At 32.5% G+C, this 25,300-nt stretch overlaps 1 protein-coding gene across 1 annotated transcript in view; it reads left to right on the top strand.

Annotated features, from left to right (window-relative positions):
- Nucleotides 1–25,156, top strand: part of LOC143075247 (uncharacterized) — a 31,220-nt gene extending 6,064 nt beyond the window's left edge. Inside the window, exons 6-23 of the mRNA XM_076250609.1 lie at nt 97–206; nt 1,080–1,180; nt 2,854–2,948; nt 4,573–4,685; nt 7,058–7,182; nt 7,453–7,539; nt 7,916–8,088; nt 8,540–8,635; nt 9,391–9,519; nt 10,359–10,508; nt 11,455–11,545; nt 20,054–20,154; nt 20,984–21,122; nt 21,421–21,573; nt 22,066–22,254; nt 23,239–23,454; nt 23,746–23,859; nt 24,978–25,156. Coding sequence (XP_076106724.1) covers nt 97–206; nt 1,080–1,180; nt 2,854–2,948; nt 4,573–4,685; nt 7,058–7,182; nt 7,453–7,539; nt 7,916–8,088; nt 8,540–8,635; nt 9,391–9,519; nt 10,359–10,508; nt 11,455–11,545; nt 20,054–20,154; nt 20,984–21,122; nt 21,421–21,573; nt 22,066–22,254; nt 23,239–23,454; nt 23,746–23,859; nt 24,978–25,102 — 2,307 coding nt within the window. The 3' untranslated portion in view covers nt 25,103–25,156. The remainder of the gene's footprint in view (nt 1–96; nt 207–1,079; nt 1,181–2,853; nt 2,949–4,572; nt 4,686–7,057; nt 7,183–7,452; nt 7,540–7,915; nt 8,089–8,539; nt 8,636–9,390; nt 9,520–10,358; nt 10,509–11,454; nt 11,546–20,053; nt 20,155–20,983; nt 21,123–21,420; nt 21,574–22,065; nt 22,255–23,238; nt 23,455–23,745; nt 23,860–24,977) is intronic.
- The last annotated feature ends 144 nt before the right edge of the window (nt 25,157–25,300 follow it).

Genomic DNA, 25,300 nt, shown 5'->3' with positions numbered 1-25,300 from the left:
TCTGATTGACATTGTGTCGTGCTTTTTTGTAATGAATGGACAATACTTGATGTTTTCTATGACACAGTATTTTCATCAAACATGTTTATGCTTTAGGGTTATATCAACATTGACACTCCAGGCGGAGATGGTAAATCGTTCACATACGTGTCTGACAGACCAAAGACATGGAAGAACGAGACAGATATATGGGCTCACGGATTCTGGTAAGAGGCATTTAACAATCGTGCATGTTCATGTACTTAGATATTTATCAAAAAGATGATCCCCTTTAAAAGTTCTTAAAATAATCTTTCATTTTTTTAATTGAAAAAAAAAGAAGAATATGAAAAGGGTGGGAAAGGACGCAATTTAATAGATACTCAAATTGAAAGGAAAAAACAAAGATTACATGTATTCTAAAGGTAATACATGGCTTGGCTATTCCGTTCAGCCCCTTGTGATACTAATACTCACACGTGTTTAACATGTAAGCTTAGTCCAAAGACCGTACTTAATTTAGATTATTCAAATTGTTCGCATGCAAATCAAATGATATTATAATTTTTAATGGTATTTTCAACTTTTATTTACCGCAATGAGAAAAAGAATCTAAAAACAAACTCCATAGCTTACAAATAACGGAACGGAAAACTGGGAACTAAAAAAATACGCACATTGCATTAGGCAAACGTTAGTTATAATCAACAGCCTTACGTGACTGGCGATAATTTGGAGCTTGTCCTATTTGTGTCGTTGGGTTGATGTCTCAAATATAGTAAGACCCTTCAACTGTCTGCAACTTAAACTGGCTAACAAAGTATAGAACTAACTACATTAGAACGCTACTTATATTCATCCATAACGTGACATAAGTTAATCTTAAATGATTTATACATGTATATGATTATCAAATATTATACTCTGTGTTTTTCTATTCAAAATCGTCATATTCATTCCAATTGCATGCTTATTTCAGAGATAACAATCATAATTTTAAGTTATTATTATGCAAGTTAGTCTTTTTATGTTGTACAGATTAAGGGCACATTAAGACTATGTTTTGTTGCAAAAAATGAATACACATATTTGTTTTACAGGTATTGGGGTTGGGCTGATAGAAGTTACAAAGTTACAGAGCTGGACGCGGAAAAGAAATCTGTCGTAGTTTCGGACAAAGTTATGTATGGAATAAGAAAAGGTATGGATATATGTTTATTCAAAGATGTCTTCTCAATTTAGTCAAATTAGCCAATGGTTGTTAATATCGTGTACACACAACGCTAGCAAATAACACCAACAGAAATGTCCATTTCGTATCTGGGCGTTTTTCAATAAAAACGTACTTTCTTGTCCCAGCCACTTTAACAAAAATGTGTTTGATCTTTGCAAGTAATTTTTTGTGCAGTCAGTACATTGAATTAGATTTAACATTTTTAAGCAAAGAAACAGTTTATTTTTTAGAGGGATTGATAAGATATTGATTCCTGAATGGTCCAAAACAACCAAAATGGTATGTCCCTAGACCGCCTGTTCAACATTCATACTCTCAAATATCGTAAAAAAATGTAGAAATAAATATTAATTTTACTTAATATAAGTTCTTTAATAATTCAAAAGTATGTTTAGAGCCAACATATTTTAATAAACAGCTTTTAACATAGGATTTTTTATTTTAGAAGGTGTGTTCCTAACACAATGTCCACTACGAAACGAAGTCATTAAAACTTGCTTATAGACAGTTTTATAAAATCAATGTAATTTTTTGTTTGCAAGAGAGATAAACATTAGGGTCTTACAAAAGAAGTGATGCTTTTATAACGGCAATTAAACTGTTGGTAAGAAAAATTGAGCACATCAAATGGACCAGAGTGATACCGTATTTTTGTAAATGTCCACTACGAAACGGGTCAAATCTCCTTCAGTAACTGGTTTAAAAATTATGAAAAAAATATCAGTGTACAGCTTAATAACGCTTTGATGAATACAGTCAGTCTTGTTACTATTGCAATATTTGGGTTGTGAGAAAAAAATAAAACATGTGAATACGTCCCCTACGAAACGGTCCCCTACGAAACAAGATTGGGAGAAAAACGTTTCGTAGTGGACACTACCACTACCATGCAGTCTTTTTTTACTCTTTTTCAATTATATTCGTGCAAAGCAAATAACAAAGGTTAGTTTCATGTAATTTTTATTATGTTTTTATTAACACAGAATAGGATTGATGTCAACTACGAAACTTTTTGTCCACTACGAAACGGTTTTGTCAACTACGAAACCCATCAAAATGTCCACTACGTAACATGAGTTGTACCTTTATATGTGAAGTACTGTATAATCTTTATCGATAAAAAATGGTTCTCCAATTCAGAAAAAAATGAGATTTTTCTAGTATATAAAGTAAACAAACTGGAATGTCTATAGGAAACATTTAAAATTGCAAAAATATGTGTGTTTAGAAGCAGTTTCGTAGGGGACAAAAGTCCCCTACGAAACAGTACACAAATTATGAAAATAATATCATTTTAAAGAGTATTTAAGATTGCACTTTTTGTTTACAAACAGGTCTATAATAGAGGTATTCAAAATAACTCTTGATAATAATTTTTAGACTAGTTGATTTTTCATTTTTTTTAGGTCTGAAAGGAACGCTTTTATTGAAAAACGCCCATCTACGGAGTCAAAGTTCATACACGTAGCTTCTCATGATCTGTATATTTTAGGCGTTCAAACTATTTTGGAAACAATAAACTGTATTTTTTCTCATTGTTGAAGGTCGAACTAGTGCCTTTAATAAGCCAAAAAAAAAAAAAAAACTAATAGCCAGGAAGTAAAATTTCTAGAAGTGTATATTATTGTTTTAATTTTTAGGATATTATAATCATGCGAATCCTACCGATGGTGGTTATCACAAACAAGGAGGACACTTTAGATTTCTAAACGTATTATATGAACTTGATTCACCTGTAAGTATGAATAAAAAAGAAGATGTGGTATGATGGCCAATGAGGCAACTCTCCACAAGAGACCATATGTCACATAACTTAACAATTATAGGTCACCGTACGGCCTTCAACAATGATCAAAGCCCATACCGCATAGTCAGCTATAAAAGGCCCCGAAATGATAATGTATTTACAGTTCAAACGAGGAAACTAACGACCTAATATTAGTACAAAAAATTAACGAAAATCAAATATATTTGTTTTACCATGACTATCTGTTCATAACTTAAAGCATTCAGTAATCAAAATGCATGCAAGTAAATAAGTTACGTCAATGCTAAAAACAAGATGTTGGGCATGCGTCAAAGGAACAGCAACCAAGAGACATCAAAATACAAAACACCTTATAAATTAAGCTAAAATTGCTCCGATACTACAACGATGTGTGTATATTAAATAGACATTACAGTTATCAAAGACCTGGTACTGTTTGTTTATGTCCCATTTATGGGCATTATGTTTTCTGGTCTGTGTGTCCGTTCGTTTGGTTTTTTTTTGTGTCGATTCAGGTAATAGTTTTTGGTTAAAGTTTTTGGTCAAGGCAGTTTTATATGAAGTTGAAGTCCTATCAACTTAAAACTTATTACACACGTTCCTTATAATATGATCTTACTAATTTTAACACAGATTCACGGTCCATTTAACATAGACAGTGATAGTGCAATTGGGGCATCCGTGTACTATGGACATATTCTTGATTTTTTTATAAGATGCCAATATACTACATGTTTGCTTGTAAAAGATCTGGTTAAAAACTCAGCGCATACATTAGATAGATTAAAGATTGAATAAACTTTGGGCAGTCCTTATATACCAGCTCTTTCGTAAGAGGGCGTTGAATGGTTTGATATGAACATATATACTGTACAGTCTGTCAATGCAAGCATTAAAACTATTCATGATTGCTTGTTCGTCCCAATATACTGAATTGGCTTTTAAAATTAATTTGGTTTAAAAATACTTTTCGGAGTCAAAAGTACATGAAGTGGAAACTACGTTATATATTGAAGAATAAATTGTATATCATTACAAGTTTGGAGAAAAAAAAAACACATTCCTGTCTGAAAATTACTGGGTTTTTCAACTTGCAATCAAATTCTTACAACTTAGGGACGACATCAAAAAATCGATGTAGGATAAAAAAAAACTTAAATCAAATAGTTTGGGGGTGGGGGTCAACATTGCTGCAAGTTTTGTTCATCTAAAATCGATTTTACATTATATCCCTATTGGTCAACCAATTTTTCCCAAATTAAGTTAAGAGGGGGGGGGGGGGGGTCAGTGAAAAAACTATGCGAATTAAGTTTTTTATCCTTCATTGACCTTTTGATGTCGTCCCTTACAATTATAGTACATTTCGCTAGAAAATCTTTAGTCGAAGAAGGAAGATAATTTTACAACTAGAGAAAGAGAAAATGTAAAAAAAAGTTGCATGAATTTTAAATGTGGGTAATAAAAACCCTAGGTAATATTGTAGGTAATACCTTTAGATCGTGGAAAAATAAACAAATCTGATTTCTCGTGCTATTTAATAACACGGATTCAACAATTAATTCTGTATGATTGTATTTCATTCTTTGTATAGGGTGAATTTTTTGTGGATAAGATAAACCAGATACTATACGTATGGCCATACAAAAATTCTAAGTATGTGTTTGGTGACGTCATACAGACATCAATAATTAATACATGTATCAAGTAAGTAATAACTATAAAATAGTCCAGAAGGGAAAATAAAAGGTGTTTTACGTTTATTATGTAAAGAAATCATCGGCCATTTGTTTAAACACTTTCACCGTACCATAAAGACTTGTAAATTATTAAGTATAATGCGACTTTTACTTTTATGTTGTGGCAATGCTATCATTAGAATTCTTGTACTGACTTAACATATATCAAGCCTATAAAGTAATAAGAATTCTTCTATAACAAAATTGATTAATCAAAAAGCTAGACAAACTGAACAAAATAGAGATAATGTGGTATTACTATATCTATTATAAACGCAGAACACCGACAGAATATCTAAGGTTTTCAGTAAAAGTTTTACATGTATATTGATTTGTTGACTTTTATAGTTTGTTCGTATGTTGTGCGTTAACACCACTTTCCGTTGTTCGATGGCGGATTGAGCTATCACAAACATGTTCACCTCGCCACATTCCTTATGTGCCTGTCCCAAGTTAGGTGCCTCTTGCTCAGTTGGTGTCGTTGGTTCATTATTACCAATTTGGTTTTAGTAAATTGTTCAGTTATAAATTATTAGGCTGTATGTTTTCCCCGAATGCATTGTTTCATAATGTCATGGCCTTTAATAACCGACTATTCGGTATGGACTTTTCTCCTTGTTGCTTTTAAATGCTTAAACTACTACATCCAATTCATTTAAACTTTGGTTGAAAGTTGTATCATTGTCAATTACACCACATCTTCTTATATATTAATATTGTACCATAATAACCTTCATTTGTGTAATTACAGCTTCCATTCATGTTAACCTTCTACGGCACTAATCTCAGTTGTCTTAATCCAAGTATTTTCATTTTTGTTATACAAAAAAAACTCATGTTATATGTATCTAAGATATATTTGGTCCTCTCTCTGTATCGTTGCTGTCTTATTGAAATTTACCCCTTACTTTTATTCATTAGTAAAAAAATGCAGTATAAATCGTACAAAAACCTGCTGCTGTGACAGTCTTAAGCCCCAGTCTCACTAGACCACGATCGCACCACGCTCACCGTGATCTAAATTAAATTCAGATCGTGGTGAGGTCGCGGTATGAGCGGCATGAAAATGTAAATTTTCGTTGCTTTCACGATGCTACTACGTCCTCATTACGCTTGAACTTCTACAACGATCTCGCTACGATTATGATACGTTCTCACCGCGCTTATTCTGCGACCTTACTACGCTTATCAAGATCTTTCTACGCTCGTCACGTTCTCACTACGACCATACCACGAGTTATCCGATTGCAACACGATCTTACCACGCTTCTACTGCGATTATAGCACGTTCTTACCACGATTACACTACGCTCAAACCGCGATCTTACTACGCTCTCAGCAATAACATCAACATCGTGTTCCATATCAATACAGTATCATGCCTTCAGTTCTATTTCTAATTAATATGTAGATTTCTCGAGAAAAAAAATACAATCAAGCCACCAAAATCTACTAGAACACGTGGTCGTGGTGTTAGGGGTGATGTAAAGGCAGATAGAGCTCTGATAGTAACGAATCTTGATCAAGTAGAGATGTCGGACCGATCAATCCGACCTGAATTACAATCTATTGCTGGTCCATAAAGCTGAAATGACGATATTTTAGATATGAAACAGATGTGTCAATAGATATAGGAATATGTGGTATGAGTGCCAATGAGACAACTCTCAATCCAAGTAACAATTTTTAAAAGTAACAATTATAGGCCAAGATACGGCCTTCAACACGGAGCCTTGGCTTACATATAGACAAACAAAACCTGGAGAGAATTAATATATTTTATGGGAAAATGACAACGAATAATGGTCGTAGTATGAACGTAGTCAGGTCGTAAGAAGAGCGTGGTGAGGACGGCAAGGGCGTGCTAGAATCGTACTATGGTCGCAAACAGCGTGGTATAGTCGTAGTGGAAGCGTAGTTGGGTCGCAGTGAGGTCGTAATAACGTCGCAATGAGATCGTAGCTCAGTTTCTCCAAATAGAATCACGCTTTCGCTACGCTCTCACTACGATGGTACAGCGACCTTTGCGATCTTACTACGATCTTAGTGCGCTCTCACTACTCTTCTAATACGACCTAATTTGGCCACGACCGCACCACGATTGTTTTGAACATGTTCAAAGTTGGCCACGCTCATCACGATCTCGAAGACCTCACCACGACCGTGATACGACCTTACTGCGATCTACACGATCGTACTACGATCATCAAAATTTTCATTTTTTTCACAGATCGTAGTGCGATCGTGGCCTAGTGGGACTGGGGTATTAAGTCTGTTTTCGTCAATCGTTGAACTTGTAGATCTTAAACTTATAGATCTGTGTTGTTGTTTGTTTTGCAGAATAAGCGACTATTCATCAAACATACTATTAAAAGGATTTACGGTTGAAGCCTGTCGAAAACACGGAATAGAAGCGAAAAGGGTTGAAACTGTAGTGTTTTCTGAATTAAAGATTCAAAACTTAGGTAAATATTGTACAAGGGAATGTACATACATTTGCAGGGTTAGTTATTTATTTAAAATTATGACATAAGTGGTTTTTTTTATAAATCCAATCATTAACATTTAAAAACTTAAATGAGGTAAGGTTATCTTCCAAAAATGGCTATGGCATTTTGATTTCAATTTTGAGAGTTAAACGGTCGCATTGTGGAATGACAGATAAGTTGCATTTTTAGTCAGAGTAAAACTTGTTTAATGTATAATTTCATTACTCGTTTTACATATAATTACAGGCTCATATGGTATAGTAGCTGATGGAAAACAAGTAAAGATTGACCGATGTGAGATTAAGAACACAGATGGTGGGATCGATATATCAGGTTAGAAAAGTCATAAGGGAGTTAACTCTTTGAAAACCAACTGAAAATTTTAATCAGATTCTATCAGTAAAGAGAAATCAAGCTTCTTAATGATCAAAAAAGTGTTTGTTAAACTGCTATATACCTAATAAATCATTAATTATGAGGTTCGAAATTCTTGAAAATTTTATATTTTATATTTTTGTGAACAGGTCAAAGTTCATATTTTGTAAAAAGAAATAATAAAAATTAAATGGGCTAAATCTATTTTAGTCGAAGTGTTTAGTACCCCCTTAAGAATTTCAGATTTTATAAGAATACAATATTTTGGTAACAATTTCATAAAGTCCAGAATAGCAGTAAATCAAACTTATATATATTTCTGGATTTTTGAAAGGTGGAATTCGCAAAACATTGACACCATCAGGTCATGTGATCTCAAATAATGTCATATCGAAGTTTGGAAGAGTCGGTTATGTCGGAAGTGACGGTATCAACCTTAGAGGAGTTGGTATACATATTCATCATAATACTTTTGACACAGGATCCTACACAGGAATTCACTGGGCGGTACGTATACGTATTATAACAGTGCATTGTGTGTCTTTGTGTGTGTGCTGAAGAGTTTGTATCTCTCGTTCAAATTAAAGGTTGAGAAAATATATCTCTTTACCATGCATTCAATGCATATACCGTGGTCAGTAGCAATAACAATTGTCTGACGTATAATTATACAAATTTCTTGAAAAGAACAATTATGAAATTTAAATATGATAACAAATTAGCAACATCTGCGATATCGACACTTTCCGTTTTAAATTTCCCTTGCAGTTCGTTATTTTGTTATTTTACTTTTTACTTACAATGATTTAGCGAACATACACGTAGTTTAAACCAAAGTAGAGACAACTAACTGCATGTGCCTTTATTCTATACTCATCAATATGGATGCGGCATGAAAGATAGTTCACGTTTTTGAAAAAAAAGTTAAAAGGATATTTTGCTTGTTTCGATATTTCAGGGAAATGACCATACGTTTGAATATAACCACCTCTTTAAGATGTGTACTACAGCCAGTGATTGTGGTGCTTTTATGGCAGGCCGGGAATGGACATGGGTTAGTACTTTCATTGTTTCTTTAAAGAAGAAGAGGACTGAAAGATACCAGAGGGACAGTAAAACTCATTAATCTAAAATTAACTGACAACGCCATAGATGTCGTGCCCTAAGTTGATATGAAAGTATTTGTATACGTACACTGTATTTCTTTCTGCATAGGTCTGTCAACATTGACACACTTGGATAGTTAATGAAAAAAAAATACATGTAAACTTGTAGGGAACGGGTCGTTATAGTGAATATTTCGTGACTTGCAAACTCATGTATTCAATTTCAAAATAAAAGTCAGCATTTTCGATTTGGTAACAATGTTTTGCGTGGTCCACAGCTTGTATATGAGGTGACAGCATATTCATGTATTAACGAATGGTGGGTTAATTTCTTATTATTTGCGAATAGTAAGTTTTAAATATAAGAAGATGTGGTTTGATTGCCAATGAGATTATCACCAACTAAATACCACCGTGACATAGACATTAACAATAACAGTACACCGTACGGCCTTCAACAATGAGTAAAACTCATAATGCATAGTCAGCTATACAAAAGCCTTCAGATGGAGAATGTAAACCAATATAGTACATAAATGTTATTGTATATAATGAATCTAAAAAAATACTTGCATGGATCAGTACTGATGAGAGTTAATAATTACGACATACGAAACGTAACCACTGTTAATAACATACATCGCCGTGGCCTTTATTTCATGTATGCTAAATGGAATAATCCCTTTATTTGTATCTGATGCAGAGAGGAAACCAGATAAGGTCCAATTACATCCATGGTACAAAAAGTACAATACCTGGCGCTGACACCCGAGGGATAATGTTGGATGACCAGTTATCTGGAGTACATATTGAACACAATGTTTTTGTTAATGCAAGTATTATTCATCAATATTGCAAAAGTAAGCAAGAAAAATAAAAGGGTTTGGTTATACAAAATGTATAAGGGAGGGTATACATGAGGGTCCTTCATGTCTGTAATCTTTATTTTTGTACGCCATTTTTCCCCATTCTTAATTAATATTTTTGTATTATATTCTTTATTCTCTATTTCTCTATTTATATTTTTACCTCCTTTTCTATATGTTGTAGACCCTCATCCACAACCTCATAAAGGTGTTTGATATGTTTATGTTTAATGCAAATAAGAAGTGTCATTTCAAATAATCCATTGTTATATCCTGATATTTGATACATAAATATGTCAGTATTGATGCAAAAAAGATAAAGAAGAAATGGACGATATTTTAGACATTTTCATACATACAGTCAAGAAGTAAAAACAATTTAAGTTTTGAGCTCAAGAACTGAATTTTTAAGAAGTAAAAGAGTTTTAGTGAATAATTATAGTTCATATATCCTTTGGACCTGGAATTATTGATAAAGCAGTAAGGAGAATGATAATGTATGTTTTTTTTTGTATTGATAAACATTTAAAACAAAATCTATGTAATATTAATAAATCAATTTTCCATCGGAAAAGTATTAATTTTCAACTTTCTGGTCCATGATCATATTATCTATCTCAGTCGTTCAGTAACTATAGCTGTCCCATTTTTTTTTTTCAATAATTATGTGATATTTTTATGCGAAAAGGGGACATTTATATATAAACCGTGTTCGTACATAGCAAAGGAATATTTTCTTACATACAATTTCTCATGTGATGCATTGCGTTAATTATTATTTTGATATATATATTATATATATTAGAATGACGTTCACTGTAACATCGGAGGAGGACGAGACACTATAGTCAGGTCAAACATATTCTATAATGCTTCCAAGTATTCTATGCAGTTTGATTCCAGAGGGAAATTTGGAGGAGGACATACACGACGTACCTTATTGGTATTGCTCAAGGTAACTTTTGAGATTGTACATTTTGTACCACCATTATCGTTAATATCATTACCTGACTAATTGTTAATGTACATGTAAGTAGAAATTAAACGCTTCCAATGTGTAGGCAAAGGGGTTCGATAAATTGCTCCAGAGACCAGAGCAAGTCATGATAAAAAGTAGAATCACAAAAATACTGAACTCCGAGGAAAATTCAAAACGGAAATAGTAAAATCAAAAGCTTAAACACATCAAACGAATGGATAAGAACTGTCATATAACTGACTTTACAGAAACATTTTCTTACGTAGAAAAACGTGGATTGAACCTGGTTTTATAGCTAGCTAAACTTCTCACTTGTTTGCCAGTCTTATAAAATTCCATATTGCGTAAAAATCGTTTCAACAGGCTTACTGGCATAGGTGAAAGCGAATGTGTATGAATACTGGAATACTCAAGGAGCTTAATGACTTATGGGCACTAAAGATAATAATATAATCCAACTAATGTCAACTTTGCTTTATTGGGATAGGAACCATATTTTTAAAGTTTTTTAAGTGTAACAGCGTAGAAGTAAAGAAATTATGTCTTAAATATTACCATGTAGTTAATGGCTCCTTTTGAATGCCTATATCGAATGTCTGGATTCACATTTGCGTTTGTAATAATATCGTACAGTAAAGTAATGGGAAATTCACATAGCTATCATCTGTTTTGGTCTAACTTGTTTAACTATGGCAACGTAAAATTATATTTATTTTAAGCACTGCTTTAAAACCGAACACCTTTTACTTCACGTTTATATTTGAATGTTTCCCAATTCTTTGCACGACGAAGGATTATTTTTTTTCAGATTGAAGTGTTTATAGAAACACGTATTGTAAACATCATTGTTATCATTTTCGGTACATTGTTTAACAAGATCTTATAAATGTTACAATATCAATTTATTTATATAAAATTTCAGAGAGTACCATATCAAAATGAGTTATGGACAAAAAGGTATCCAGAACTTGCCTCAATACTGAACAGTACTAGTAGCCCTGGTAATCCAGAAAGTAAGAAAAATTGATTTACAATTATTAGTAGTTAACATATTTTGTGTAAAGATGTAAATATCAGTGAAAATACACCTACTTCATGTAATTGTATTAATTCCGAATACATTTATGGACCCATTTCCCATTTTATAACAGGAGATCTTAACATCGTTCAAGACCTAGAGTTAAAATCATTCCTCAGTGAAGGACCTAAATATCGTCCCCCGTCAATTATTAATTGGAATGAGTGTCGTAAGATCATCCACGACTCACTCCGTACTTACTGTTTGAAAGGGATACAACGGGAAAAAGCTGTCAAAAAATCTTTGGACTCTTTTTTTAATTCAGTAATGAACATAGTTGATATACGTATTCAACATTTTAAAGAACATTTTACTATTAACAATAACCACAATAAACCTATTTCTCGTATCAAACATAAACTAAAAGAACTAGCCAAGGAATTTGTTTTTGTTCCGGCCGATAAAGCTGCTAATAAAATTATTATTGTTTGACGTAAATTTTACATTGAGGTTTTGAAAAAAAAAATCACCAATTCACCAACATTCCAACTGACTCCATTTTCAGAAAACAACATATGTAACAAACATAAACTTTTAGCTACCGCTTTACAAGCAGAACCAAATACAATGAAAGTCCCAACTATGTATTTGCTTCCGAAGCTACACATGACACCTTACAAATATAGATTTATTTCGTCTTCAAGCCATTGTTCCAATACTAAATTGTCTATTCTTCTTACCAGTACACTTGGTACAATGAAAAACCTGATAATAAATTTTTCAAATAAGGCCTTCGAAAATAGTGGAATTAATTACTTTTGGAGTGTCAAGAACTCGTTGGAAATACTTGATAAATTGCATGCTCATATTGGTGATTTTGAATCCGTTCAAAGTTTTGATTTTTCTACCCTATATACCACATTGCCTCACATTCTCATTAAGAAATAATTCACACACCTAATTAAATGGGCATTTAAAAAGTCAGAATGTGAATATATATGTTCAAACTCTTTTAGGTCATTTTTAGTAGCAATAAACAAAAAAACTATGTCAATTGGACATGCTTTGATACTATACCTGCCCTTGAATTTCTACTAGATAACATTTTTGTTCGCTTTGGTGATTCCGTATATCGTCAGGTTACCGGAATTCCAATGGGGACTAACTGTGCACCACTTATTGCGTACCTGTTTTCGAAATGCTAGGAGTTACAATTTATGACAAAAATCAGCAAAGACCCAACGAAACAACATCAGATAAACACATTTAATAATACTTTTAGATATTTGGATGATATTTTAATAATGACGACTTCAGTATGTATACTAAAGACATTTATCCTGTTGAACTTACTTTAAATAAAGCTAATACTAACAATGACCACTGCCCTTTCCTCGATCTTGATATCTATATCACTAACGGAAAGCTTAATACTAAAATTTATGATAAAAGAGATGATTTTTCATTTCCTATCGTTAATTATCCATTTTTAGATGGTGATGTTCCCTTGTCACCATCTTACGTTGTTTATATATCTCAACTTGTACGATTCGCCTGTGTACAAAAAATGTATGTAACAGTGTTTTAGATTTTAACGAGAGAAATTTATGTATTACTGAAAAATTATTACACCAGGGTTTTCGATATCACAAACTAGTCAAAACATTTACTAAATTTTATCGTCGGTACATGTATAAGGACATCAAGGGATATAGCTACGATACTGTTGTCAGGTCATTAAAGATTGCATATGTTAGCGTTAATATTGATTCACTTATAGGGTCTTTGCATCGGAACTAAACACATTTATTCAAAAACCAGTTGTTGGCATAACACGTTTTTTTTTTCTCATATATGTTATTATGGTATAATACTAACCCCTAACGGGAAGGATTGTGCCTGATATTTATATGATGAAATCATAATCTTTCAATCAGTTTAATTGAGGTCTGGAGCTGGCATGTCAGTTAACTGCCAGTAGTCTGTTTTTTTATGTACTATAGTCATTTTGTTTATTTTCTTTGGTTACATCTTCTGACATCAGACTCGGTTCTTTTGAACTGAATTTCAATGTGGGAATTGTTATGCGTTTACTTTTCTATATTGGCTAGAGGTATAGGGGGAGGGTTGAGATCTCATAAACATGTTTAACTCCGCTGTCCCAAGTCAGTAACCTCTGGCCTTTGTTAGTCTTGTATTATTTTAAATTTTAGTTTCTTGTGTACAATTTGGAGTTTGGTATGGCATTCATTATCACTTAAGGTGAGAGGTACGTAAATGAACGCCTCTAGCGGAAAACGGGAAAATAGGCGTTTGTTGCTATGGGAGTTATCTCCCGTACACCATAAAAAAATATTTTCAAGATGTCGGAATATATTCCGCTTCGTCGGAATAATGGTCAATTTGGTGGAAGAGTATTGAACGCATCTCATCAAAAATAAAGCTAAAATTGAATAATGTAAAATGAAATATCTTGTAACAGTTAAACAGTGCTTTCCTCCCATGAAAATGAAAGAAACTTGGCATGTCGTGATGGCCGAAGAGCGACTGAGTTGGGTTTACTCATACTAGCTGACCAACTTAAGCTTGGATATAACTTATGTTTCTACAAAACTGTTTAAAGTACAAAGAATGGGTCTTGGAAGTATTTTGTTTATACCTTGGAGTAACTGTCCATACATGAACTTATTATACGCCGGTAATCGGCAAAGATCAGAGACTTAAAAAATCGGGAATGTTGATATGTGACGTAAAAATATCATAAATACGTATACATGCATTACACACGTAAACTCCCACAATAACAAATTAAAGCTTTAATACACTATATATTGTCATTTTATTTATTGAAATTTCAAAGCAATTTAACTTTGTCACGGACTTACATTCAGTCATTTGCATTCAAAGAAATAAATTTTCCCAAAACAACTGTCTACGTTTGTGAAAACGGGTAGGACGTATTCAATCCTCGACACAAAAAAAGAGGTTAATAATAATATTTTTAATTTGATATTCCTGTTATAACTGTTATGTAACCATTTTCTCATATAAATATATATAAACATAAATCTTTCTTTACAGTGCTTTCTTTCACGTCCGCGATATGGTCTATAAATAGAATTTGAAAATGAAAGTACTTAGTGCTATTAAAAACAAATAATTCATATTTAGTTAAAATAAATATTGAAAAGCAAAAAAGTTTAATTGCTTTCTGTGTGACATGAAATTTGTAAAATATAATGTTGGAAATTACTTCAGACGGGTAAACAAGAGAAAGTGACAATAAACTTGAACGAGAATCGTAATGACTAATGGTGATGGGACTTTCCGCATGTACAAACGGGAAACCCGAAGTAAAACTGTCTTTCAAAATGAACGAAAATTTAAAGAAATGAATACACGTTGCTTTTCAGTCAATTTGAATTGAATGGAACATTGTGAAATAATTACATTAATTGTATTTTAAATTATAAAACGTTATTCTGATTGGCTAACTGCGCATCACGTGTTACTCGTTAAGCAGTTGCATCACACAATAAAACTTTTCATTCATGATGACAAAAGGTCCCATAATAAAGTTCACAGGTAAATTAAATAATAACTTGATGTAAATCGTGATTTCATGATCCTAGCTAACAGATGTAATTATAAGTATTGAATGCTTCTTTTTGTAATTTCATAGGGTTGTAAAAGCGTTGACCGTGCGCACATTTTTTTGATTCCGCGCTTCATACAAAATTTACTTCGGTCAACGCTTTTACACCCCAATAAGTTACAAAAAGGAGCATTCAATTCTTAATCACAAGCTTCCAGCATGAAAAAGTGGCAAGGGAAAAATATAGATCCGCTGATTGAAAATTACGGCTTTACCGCCACTTGAAAAATAAAATAATTAGCAAAGTATAAATATATTATACTGAAGATATAGAAATCTCTGCTTGCACCAATCAATTCATTTTTAATTGCGCAAAATTTCGGAATTACAGTTATTTCGATTTCAGTTGATACTGTTTATTTACATGTACAAATGCTGCTTTAAAAATTTAGAATTACAGTTTTTATTTTTGCTTCACGTATTTCTTCTCAATTTTCGCAAAACTTTTTATAGTACGAACAGCAATATTTTTGGCATAAATTACGAGGTCCATAATGCTGTTGGCGATTTCCAATCTCTGCAACATTTAATACATACGTTAAAATCCCTCGAAGACAGTTCTTCAAAATCACATGCAGCTTTTCTATTCAGTAAATTGTTAGCTTGATCATTACAGCTCACAAAATCTAGACTGGATACATTTATCTGAACGTCATATAAAGTGTGTTCAAAGTCTATGTTGAACAATTTATAACAACACATAGCTGAGTGGGGGATAGAGCAGATTGGTATCCCGAGAAAACATTGTGAACCGCGGCGAAGCCGAATAAAAAAAACAAAAGATAAATAAGTTGGGATTTATATACATTTGTTTTTAGATATTCACATCTATGCACTGTCCACACTATAATAACGGAACAAAACCAACGATGGAGAAAAAGAAGGGGTAATATGCAACAAACTTTGAAATATTCTTTTTGTTGGTCTTTTGCCTATAATCTACAATTTATCCCACATCTCCTTTTGTGTCATATAAAACACACTACTTAAGTTTGCAAATGACCAGTACTATTTGGATCGAAGTATGTGTTCATTTTTATGTTATGTTCTCGTATCATTGAACCATAATTTTATATATTTTATATGCATGACCTCCTGCAACTATCGGAGGATTAAAAGTTAAATGTGACTTTTTTATGCACACGCCGTAGCGGAGGGGGCATTGCTTTTAACACTTGTCCGTCTGTCCGTCCATCGTATCGTCCAAAATTGGTTTCCGTTCTCCAACTTTAGTTTGCCTCCAACAAATGTTAGAAGTCTTAAAAACAAATCACAGATCTAGTTTTAATTTTGGTGGCGTCACTTTTAAAGTTTCTTAGTAATATCACTTTATAACATCATATGCAAGCGGGCGCATCATCTGTGTCCCATGGACTCATTTCCCCATTTATTTACCATTGTTTGTCTTTTGGCCGTTTTTCGTTTTATCACATGACATTGTCAGTATGTTTTCGGTTTATAAGTTTCAATTTCCCGTTGCGCGGTATATTTCGCCTCCAATATTGTGAAGCAGCAAAATTATGGTCGAATATGTGAACATTGAATGTATCTCGTCATTCGGAGAATCTATTTTAATGATAGATCTTTTATCGTTTCTGTTAAATAAGTTTATAAACATATGTCCTAAAACATTTTGTTTTTAATCATTCCAGAAATACGTTATAAATACTTAAGACCTCGTATAATCACTAAAAAAACAATAATAAGTAATCAATCCTTTTTCCAGGTAGGATAATATGCTCTATAGCGCATTTGAATAACCAAACAAATTATAATGAGGCAGTCGTTGTCTTTACAATTCTGCTGAAATAGCCTTGACGTTGCGTAATCCTTTCGACGACGTTATGATTTTTCTCTCTTTTCCCGTCAACAACACCCTTTCAACGGCTGATATATGAAAGAGGAGTTCGGTAACCCCATGAAAATTGTATATCAAAAGAAAGAAAAATAATACCTTAAAAACATTTGATTTTTATAGAAAAATCGTAGGATTGGTTTAAACTGCAGAATAAATAAAGCTTGAAATTTCTTATTTTTGGTTCAAATTTGACGTTATAATGTCTATGTACTTTATGTTGTTTCATTTCCATTTTCAAATGCCTGGAACTCGGAAATTAGATCGGTGACCAACTTAATTTTTTCGATTTTTCATTATCTTTTAATCAGTTCTACGTGCATACAATTTCTTTTAAAAATCGCAGGACAAGCCATTTACGTACCTGTTACCTTAACTAGTATATATTTGTTTAGGGGCCAGCTGAAGGACGCCTCCGGGTGCGGGAATTTCTCGCTACATTGAAGACCTGTTGGTGACCTTCTGCTGTTGTCTTTTCTATGGTCGGCTTGTTGTCTGTTTGACACATTCCCCTTTTCCATTCTCTATTTTATTTAACTTGATGGATAGCAATGATTTGAAAGTTAAACGTTTGTAATGCAGTCAAAAGCAATTGATAAGGAAAGTACAACAAACTTTTCTGTAGCGTTTTGCACTATGCCAGTATATTGGTCCCGATCTCGAAAACTATTGTAACATTAATCAACGTCTTTAAAGAGACCTTATTGCTGCTTAGGAATATGCGACACATGACCTTAATTTGACGTTATACAACAACCAATTTTCCTTTGTAACGTCAAATTTTCTATTGCGCAATCAAAATTTTTAGGAACCTTTGCTTTTTATACGACCGCAAAATTTGAAAAATTTTTCGTCGTATATTGCTATCACGTTGGCGTCGTCGTCTGCGTCGTCGTCGTCGTCGTCGTCGTCCGAATACTTTTAGTTTTCGCACTGTAACTTTAGTAAAAGTGAATGGAAATCTATGAAATTTTAACACAAGGTTTATGACTACAAAAGGAAGGTTGGTATTGATTTTGGGAGTTTTGGTCCCAACATTTTAGGAATTAGGGGCCAAAAAGGGCCCAAATAAGCATTTTCTTGGTTTTCGCACTATAACTTTAGTTTAAGTTAATAGAAATCTATGAAATTTCGACACAAGGTTTATGACCACAAAAGAACGGTTGGGATTGATTTTGGGAGCTTTGGTTTCAACAGTTTAGGAATTAGGGGCCAAAAAAGGGCCCAAATAAGCATTATTCTTGGTTTTCGCACAATAACTTTAGTTTAAGTAAATAGAAATCAATGAAATTTAAACACAATGTTAATGACTACAAAAGGAAGGTTGGTATTGATTTTGGGAGTTTAGGTCCCAACAGTTTAGGAATTAGGGGCCAAAAAGGGACCCAAATAAGCATTTTTCTTGGTTTCCGCACCATAACGTTAGTATAAGTAAATAGAAATCTATGAAATTTAAACACAAGGTTTATGACCATAAAAGGAAGGTTGGTATTGATTTTGGGAGTTTTGGTCCCAACAGAATAAGGGGCCCAAAGGGTCCAAAATTAAACTTTGTTTGATTTCATCAAAATTGAATAATTGGGGTTCTTTGATAAGCCGAATCTAACTGTCAAGACTGTGTATGTAGATTCTTAACTTTTGGTCCCGTTTTCAAATTGGTCTACATTAAGGTCCAAAGGGTCCAAAATTAAACTTAGTTTGATTTTGACAAAAAATGAATCAGTTAGGTTCTTTGATATGCTGAATCTAAAAATGTACTTAGATTCTTGATTATTGGCCCAGTTTTCAAGTTGGTCCAAATCGGGGTCCAAAATTAAACTTTGTTTGATTTCATCAAAAATTGAATAAATGGGGTTCTTTTATATACCAAATCTAACTGTGTATGTAGATTCTTCATTTTTGGTCCTGTTTTCAAATTGGTCTACACTAAAGTTCAAAGGGTCCAAAATTAAACTTAGTCTGATTTTAACAAAAATTGAAATCTTGGGGTTCTTTGATATGCTGAATCCAAAAATGTACTTAGATTTTTTATTATGGGCCCAGTTTTCAAGTTGGTCCAAATCAGGATCTAAAATTATTATATTAAGTATTGTGCAATAGCAAGTCTTTTCAATTGCACAGTATTGCGCAATGGCAAGAAATATCTAATTGCACAATATTGTGAAATAGCAAATTTTTTTTTAATTAGAGTTATCTTTCTTTGTCCAGAATAGTAAGCAAGAAATATCTAATTGCAAAATATTGTGCAATAGCAAGATTTTTTTTTAATTGGAGTTATCTTTCTTTGTCCAGAATCAACTTAAATCTTTGTTATATACAATATACAATGTATATTCACTTTTTACTACCAACTGATAAATTAAAATAATCTTTACCATTCAGTGATAACAAGCAGTTTTTTTACATCTTAATATTTTATGATGTATTTGAATGAGTAGTTATTGTTGCAAACTCCATTAGAAATTTTAATTGAGATTAGTTTTGGAATAAGGGAAAGGGGGATGTGATTAATTTTTCTCATTTGAAATTTCATAAATAAAAAAGAAAATTTCTTCAAACATTTTTTTGAGAGGATTAATATTCAACAGCATAGTGAATTGCTCTAAGAGAAAACAAACATTTTAAGTTCATTAGAACACATTCATTCTGTGTCAGAAACCTATGCTGTGTCAACTATTTAATCACAATCCAAATTTAGAGCTGAATCCAGCTTGAATGTTGTGTCCATACTTGCCCAAACCGTTCAGGGTTCAACCTCTGCGGTCGTATAAAGCTACGCCCTGCGGAGCATCTGGTTCAAGTGATGGCGGAACAATAGCGATAATGTGCATCAAATGTTACTTTAAGACTTTTCGTTTCTTTTACATCATTTTAACTGTTTTTTTATTTTTATTTGTGAATGCATGCCATTTTCTTTACATACAGGTACATTTTATTTTATGTTACATATACACTAATTTCTTCTTTAAATTTACTGCTTCTTGTTTTTACAGATAATATTATTGTGAACAATGTGTTTTATTCCAAACATATAAAAGCAATAGATGGAAACAGATATGGATCTAACTGGTTCTTAGTGGCTGACAATATATATGTAAGCAACATGCAACGTTATAATTAGTTTTTTTGGGTATAAAAAGAGTGTTAGTAAAAGCCAGTTATATAGCCACAAATTGAGACAACTATAGTATACTGCTGTCAAAAATTCATTTATCGATTGAGGAAAAAGAAATCCGGGTTACAAACTGAAACACAACAAATACAGACAAACGTTATAGTGTATGTTTCAGGGTGAAATAAGATTATTTATTTTAAAAGAAGGTATACACAGACTTCACCTTTAGACTGCAAACACGACAGAAGAGCCAACATTATTTGTGCAAAACAAAAATATTTGACAAGAAAATGAAAGTCTGCCAAAAACAAAACGAAACAAAATCCCCACAATTACAGAAAATAAATTGCGTTAACTTCCAATTGTATTTTTGTCCATCCGCCTTTTGCAACTGATTTTTATATTTCGTTCTTATGTTGTACTGTTATATCACTGTCTAAGGTCAGGGGAGGGTTAGGATCCCGCTTACATGTTTAACCTCGCCACATTATGTATGTAGGTTAATTATAGTTGTTAATTTTTGTGTCATTTTGGTCTCTTGTGGAGAGTTGTCTCATTGGCAATCATACCACATTTTCTATTTTATATTTACCATGTTGATCCTATTTTCACAAATTTTGAAATATTAATCAGTCACTTTGGATGATTGACATTTGATCGTCAGATAACTCTCAATTTTGAAAATTACTTTTACTTGCAATTCGCATTAAAAATGATACACTCTAAACATCGGTGACAAATTTGAATGGTCACTAATTCATTATCCATCTACTAAAATTTTTAATGAATTTAAAAAATTATTTTGTAGACACCTGTTAAAGAAAACTTCTTTGCCCCAGCATATGGAAATTTTAGACTAATCTGCAGTTTGAGAGACGTCAAGATCAATGTCCCAGTGACAGCAAATGAAGTTGGACCCAGAGATACAGTGGGACCAATAGCAATTCGTATGTTTATATACAATTTATCATAATTCGTATGTATATCTATAATTTACCATGCTTCGTATGTATATCTACAAGATATCATAATTCGTATGTAAATCTACATATTGTCACAACAACAATTCTTAACTACATGACTTTTTGTATGTGTATTGCATATTGTGTAAAGAATCATAGTAAATAAGCAAATACTATTTATAGAAAAACAAATTATTGTTGGAAATTATTGTCAGAGAATTGTTGTAAGTTATTGATTTTCTTTTAGAATAAATACGCGTTATTTGTGACTTTTTCATTGTAGGACATATGTCAGCAGCACCAGGCTTTGCATTAGGCACTCCACAAGCACAGATAAGATGTCCACAAGCACTGCCACCAGTGCAGCCACCGAGAAAACTCTATCTGCCAGATGGATCAGCACCTAACCATATCTATAGCGATGTTCCAAAGCAAGGTTTGTACTTTCTTAGAAAATATTTATAAATGAAATCAAGAAATGTAGTATAAGTATCCATGAAACCAGAGAAAACCATATGTGGATGTAAGCAAATGAACATCAACGTGCTATAGTACTATAATGCGAAGTTTATTCTCCGGAGAATACCTCATGTCGATAAAAAATATTGCAGATATTTGAACATCGGTAATCTATTGCTCCTTCTTTCGTGTTATAAGTTCGTCGGTTTAAGTTTGTTACTCAGATTTGTTTTCTCTTATTCGATTTATGACTTTTGCTGTATACTACTGTTACCCTTATTTATAAAATATACAATTTGTATTCAGACTTATGAGGTGTTACATCTACTGTTATCATCATTGAAAAATAGAGACAGCATACTACATACATTTGTAGATCTGTCACCATTAGGAAGTTCTCGTATCATTATAACCATTGAAATAAGGTTTTTGTTGTAAGTACCGCACTGTCGATTTCGTTTATTTTCAGGATGTTGGTTTAGATTTGAAATGTGTCCAAACCACATTCGGCGTATTAGTATACCATCAAGGCCATATTACCGTTATAAAACCAACGACGGAGCTGGAACAAATGAAACTATATGCCTGGATTTAACAACAAAAATGATGCAAGAATGTGGAAAGGGGGCAAAATTCTCAATTATATATGGACCGACAGGTACATATATTATATAAGCATTAACATTTTGTAATAAGTTAGAAAAGTTATCTTACATAAAATAATAGTGTCTTGACTTGACATATCAACGATATAAGGATGACACCTAGAACCGATTTTTTATTCTCGTTCGGGTCGAATTCGTATATCGTTGATATGCCAAGTATAACAATATAGTTTGATTACATTTGAAGATTATGTGTACCAATTTTCAAGAAGAAGTCAGCAATGCATTTTTTTTTAAATTTGATAAATATACAGCCAAAAATGACATTTATTTCTTAATTTATGAACATTTTATAAATATGAGTTATTTCTGACAAACATGCTTTAATCTATATCATGATACTTATACAAAACAAAAATAACAAATAAGTTCACAAAAAAAAACCTGGTGTTTATCTTTTAAAAAAGAAATGTATTTCTATTTAAAGGAAAAATACGCCCACAAATCATAATTTTAAGCAAATATCCAGAATTTCGACCTCTTTTCACTCAAAAAGTAGCACACGAAGGTATATTTTTTATAACATATTTGTTTTAACCAGATACAAAAATAACATATTCGCAAATGTTTATTATGGGATCAAAACTGTATCGTATGCCCTTCATATAAACAAGGAGTTAATTCAATTAAAGGTGGCAGTGCAAAATGGACGTTTCTTTAATTTGCTATAAACATTCAGATGAAAGTGAGTTATCTTTTTGAGTAAAAACTAAACGACAAAGCATTTTTATCAAAATGAAACATGAGGTAAGTATGATTGATATCATTTGAAGTGTGGCTCTTTAGGATTTATGTGGCAAATAAAAATGAAATAAGACAAATGTTTACAACATGATTATATTTTTACAGATGTTCCGTCTGCACTTGAAAAATGAAAAACCTAAATCAATATAACTTCAAGTTAGATCAAGTTAATGCGTAATTTTCATACTTACTTCTCACAATTTAGTATTTACATATAGTGTATTGTTTTTAAGGTGCAATGACAGTTGGTGGTGAAGGTTGTTTTTTCGCCTGGTATGGATGTCCACGAGTAGGATTATACAGAACTGGTATAGAAAGAGATAATTGGGCCGAGCGGCATGTTGATGGTGCTTATGATGAAAAAGCTTGTCTGAATCGAGCTATTCCACAATGGAGATATTGTGGCCAAAATACATCTTATCCGGTAGTCAGCATCTTTAAACCAACAGGTGAAATATTGCGTTCACACTATTAGATATTAAAAGTGATACAGTTATTGTATCAAAGTAAAATTTACCAAATGTTGCTGGGTTCTTTTTAACAGAAACGATTTAACGTTAGCAAACATATTTTTACCGGGATTTAAAAACTATATCTAACGTAATATCTAATGAAAAGGATTTTGTCTTCTGCACAAAGAAACATACCTTTTATTTATTATATTTTCTAAATTTATTTAATTACAATTAAGAGTATTCTCCTCTATTGAATTATTTTATCTAATAATACTTCTTTCATAGGCCATTTTAAAGTTTCCGGTGGTGGATGTTATATTAAACCAGATAAATGCCCTGGAAACACCAATTTAGACCGTATGTTCTATGACGGTGATGGAGCTGCAAATTACGGAACAGGTAACGATCTTTAAAAAAACTAATAACAAGCTGTACTTTCAATGAGTCATTTGAACTCAAAATATGTAGTTTTATTATGTGACATTGTCATTCGGATTATCTACGACTACACATGGCTTTACTATAGCTTCTAAATAATCAGGGACTTTGTTCATATGTAAGATTTATTTGCAATACGATGATGATACCTTTACTGAATCAAATGCTTGTCCTTTTCGCAGCATGGTATTAGTCAATCTAGACTACGGTACATGCTGCTCGATCTGTATTTAAGTAATAGATGAATGGTGGCATATAGAAATAGTATTCTGCACGTAAGCGAGTGTTTGTCGGATGTTTATTTCTGACGTTTTGTCTGAATGTTGTCAAACATGAAGTCATTTAAACCTGTTTCCATTATATAAATCCTATAGTTAAACCCCGAACAAAATCCACTTTTAAATATTTCTAATAATAAAGCCGTATACTAAACCTCAAATCACACTATCTGCCTTCAACTTTACTTATTTAGCTCATCTGAAGTTATAACAATAATGCGCTTCGATTGAACGAATTTTATCATCAACAGAAACAATAAAGACACCAACAATAATGTAAGGAAGAAAATGCATAGGTGACAATTTTAACCTAGTAAAAAACACCCCATTTAAAGTCCACTTTCTATTAATGTTAATAGTTATCAAAGGTACCATGATTATAATTTAGTACGCCAGACGCGCGTCTAGTCTACATAAGACTCATCAGTGACGTTCATATCAAAATATTTATAAAGCCAAACAAGTACAAGATTGAAGAGCATTGAGAATTGTAAACAATTAAAACTTCAATAGTAGCAACTGTGGTGATACTCATGGTAGGTTAAAATTCGTAAATAACCCGAATTCGATGTCATATTCGCAGAACAGAGAAGATAATTTTGTGTATTATATGTTGGACAAATCCCAAATTATTATGACATGTTTAAAATTTCAAATAATTGGATTCCAATTAATTTCTTATAACTTTTAGCCAATATATTTCCTTGTGAGTCATATCATCATTCCTGTGCGTTTTCGCAGTGTCTTCAATATAAAAAAATGAGTATGTTGCTTACCTGTATCCTTTTTTCAAATTTTCAGATGACATTATGGAGAGTTGTTATCAAAGAGCTGAATATTTTTGGAAACAGTGCGGTAGTGATCCAAAGTATCCAGTTACAGCCTTCTTTAGACCAGAAGGGAGATCTATTCGCTATCCTCGATAAAGCCTCGTTTTGAAACATGAACGCTGTTTATGTACAATAAAACTTGTCTGATCACATGCATTATATATTGAGTCAAATACATCCATCCAATCACCTTATCCACACACAAGTGTATGTACGCAAACGGTCATATTGGTCTAAACGTCATCTGCAACGTCTGCAACTAAAACATCAAATCCTGTTCAGAGTTATGTTTAG

Source organism: Mytilus galloprovincialis, chromosome 5 (genome assembly GCF_965363235.1).
Source record: "Mytilus galloprovincialis chromosome 5, xbMytGall1.hap1.1, whole genome shotgun sequence".
Classification (NCBI taxonomy): domain Eukaryota; kingdom Metazoa; phylum Mollusca; class Bivalvia; order Mytilida; family Mytilidae; genus Mytilus; species Mytilus galloprovincialis.
Note: the sequence above shows the minus strand (reverse complement) of the source record. Positions and strands in the feature narration are given on the sequence as shown.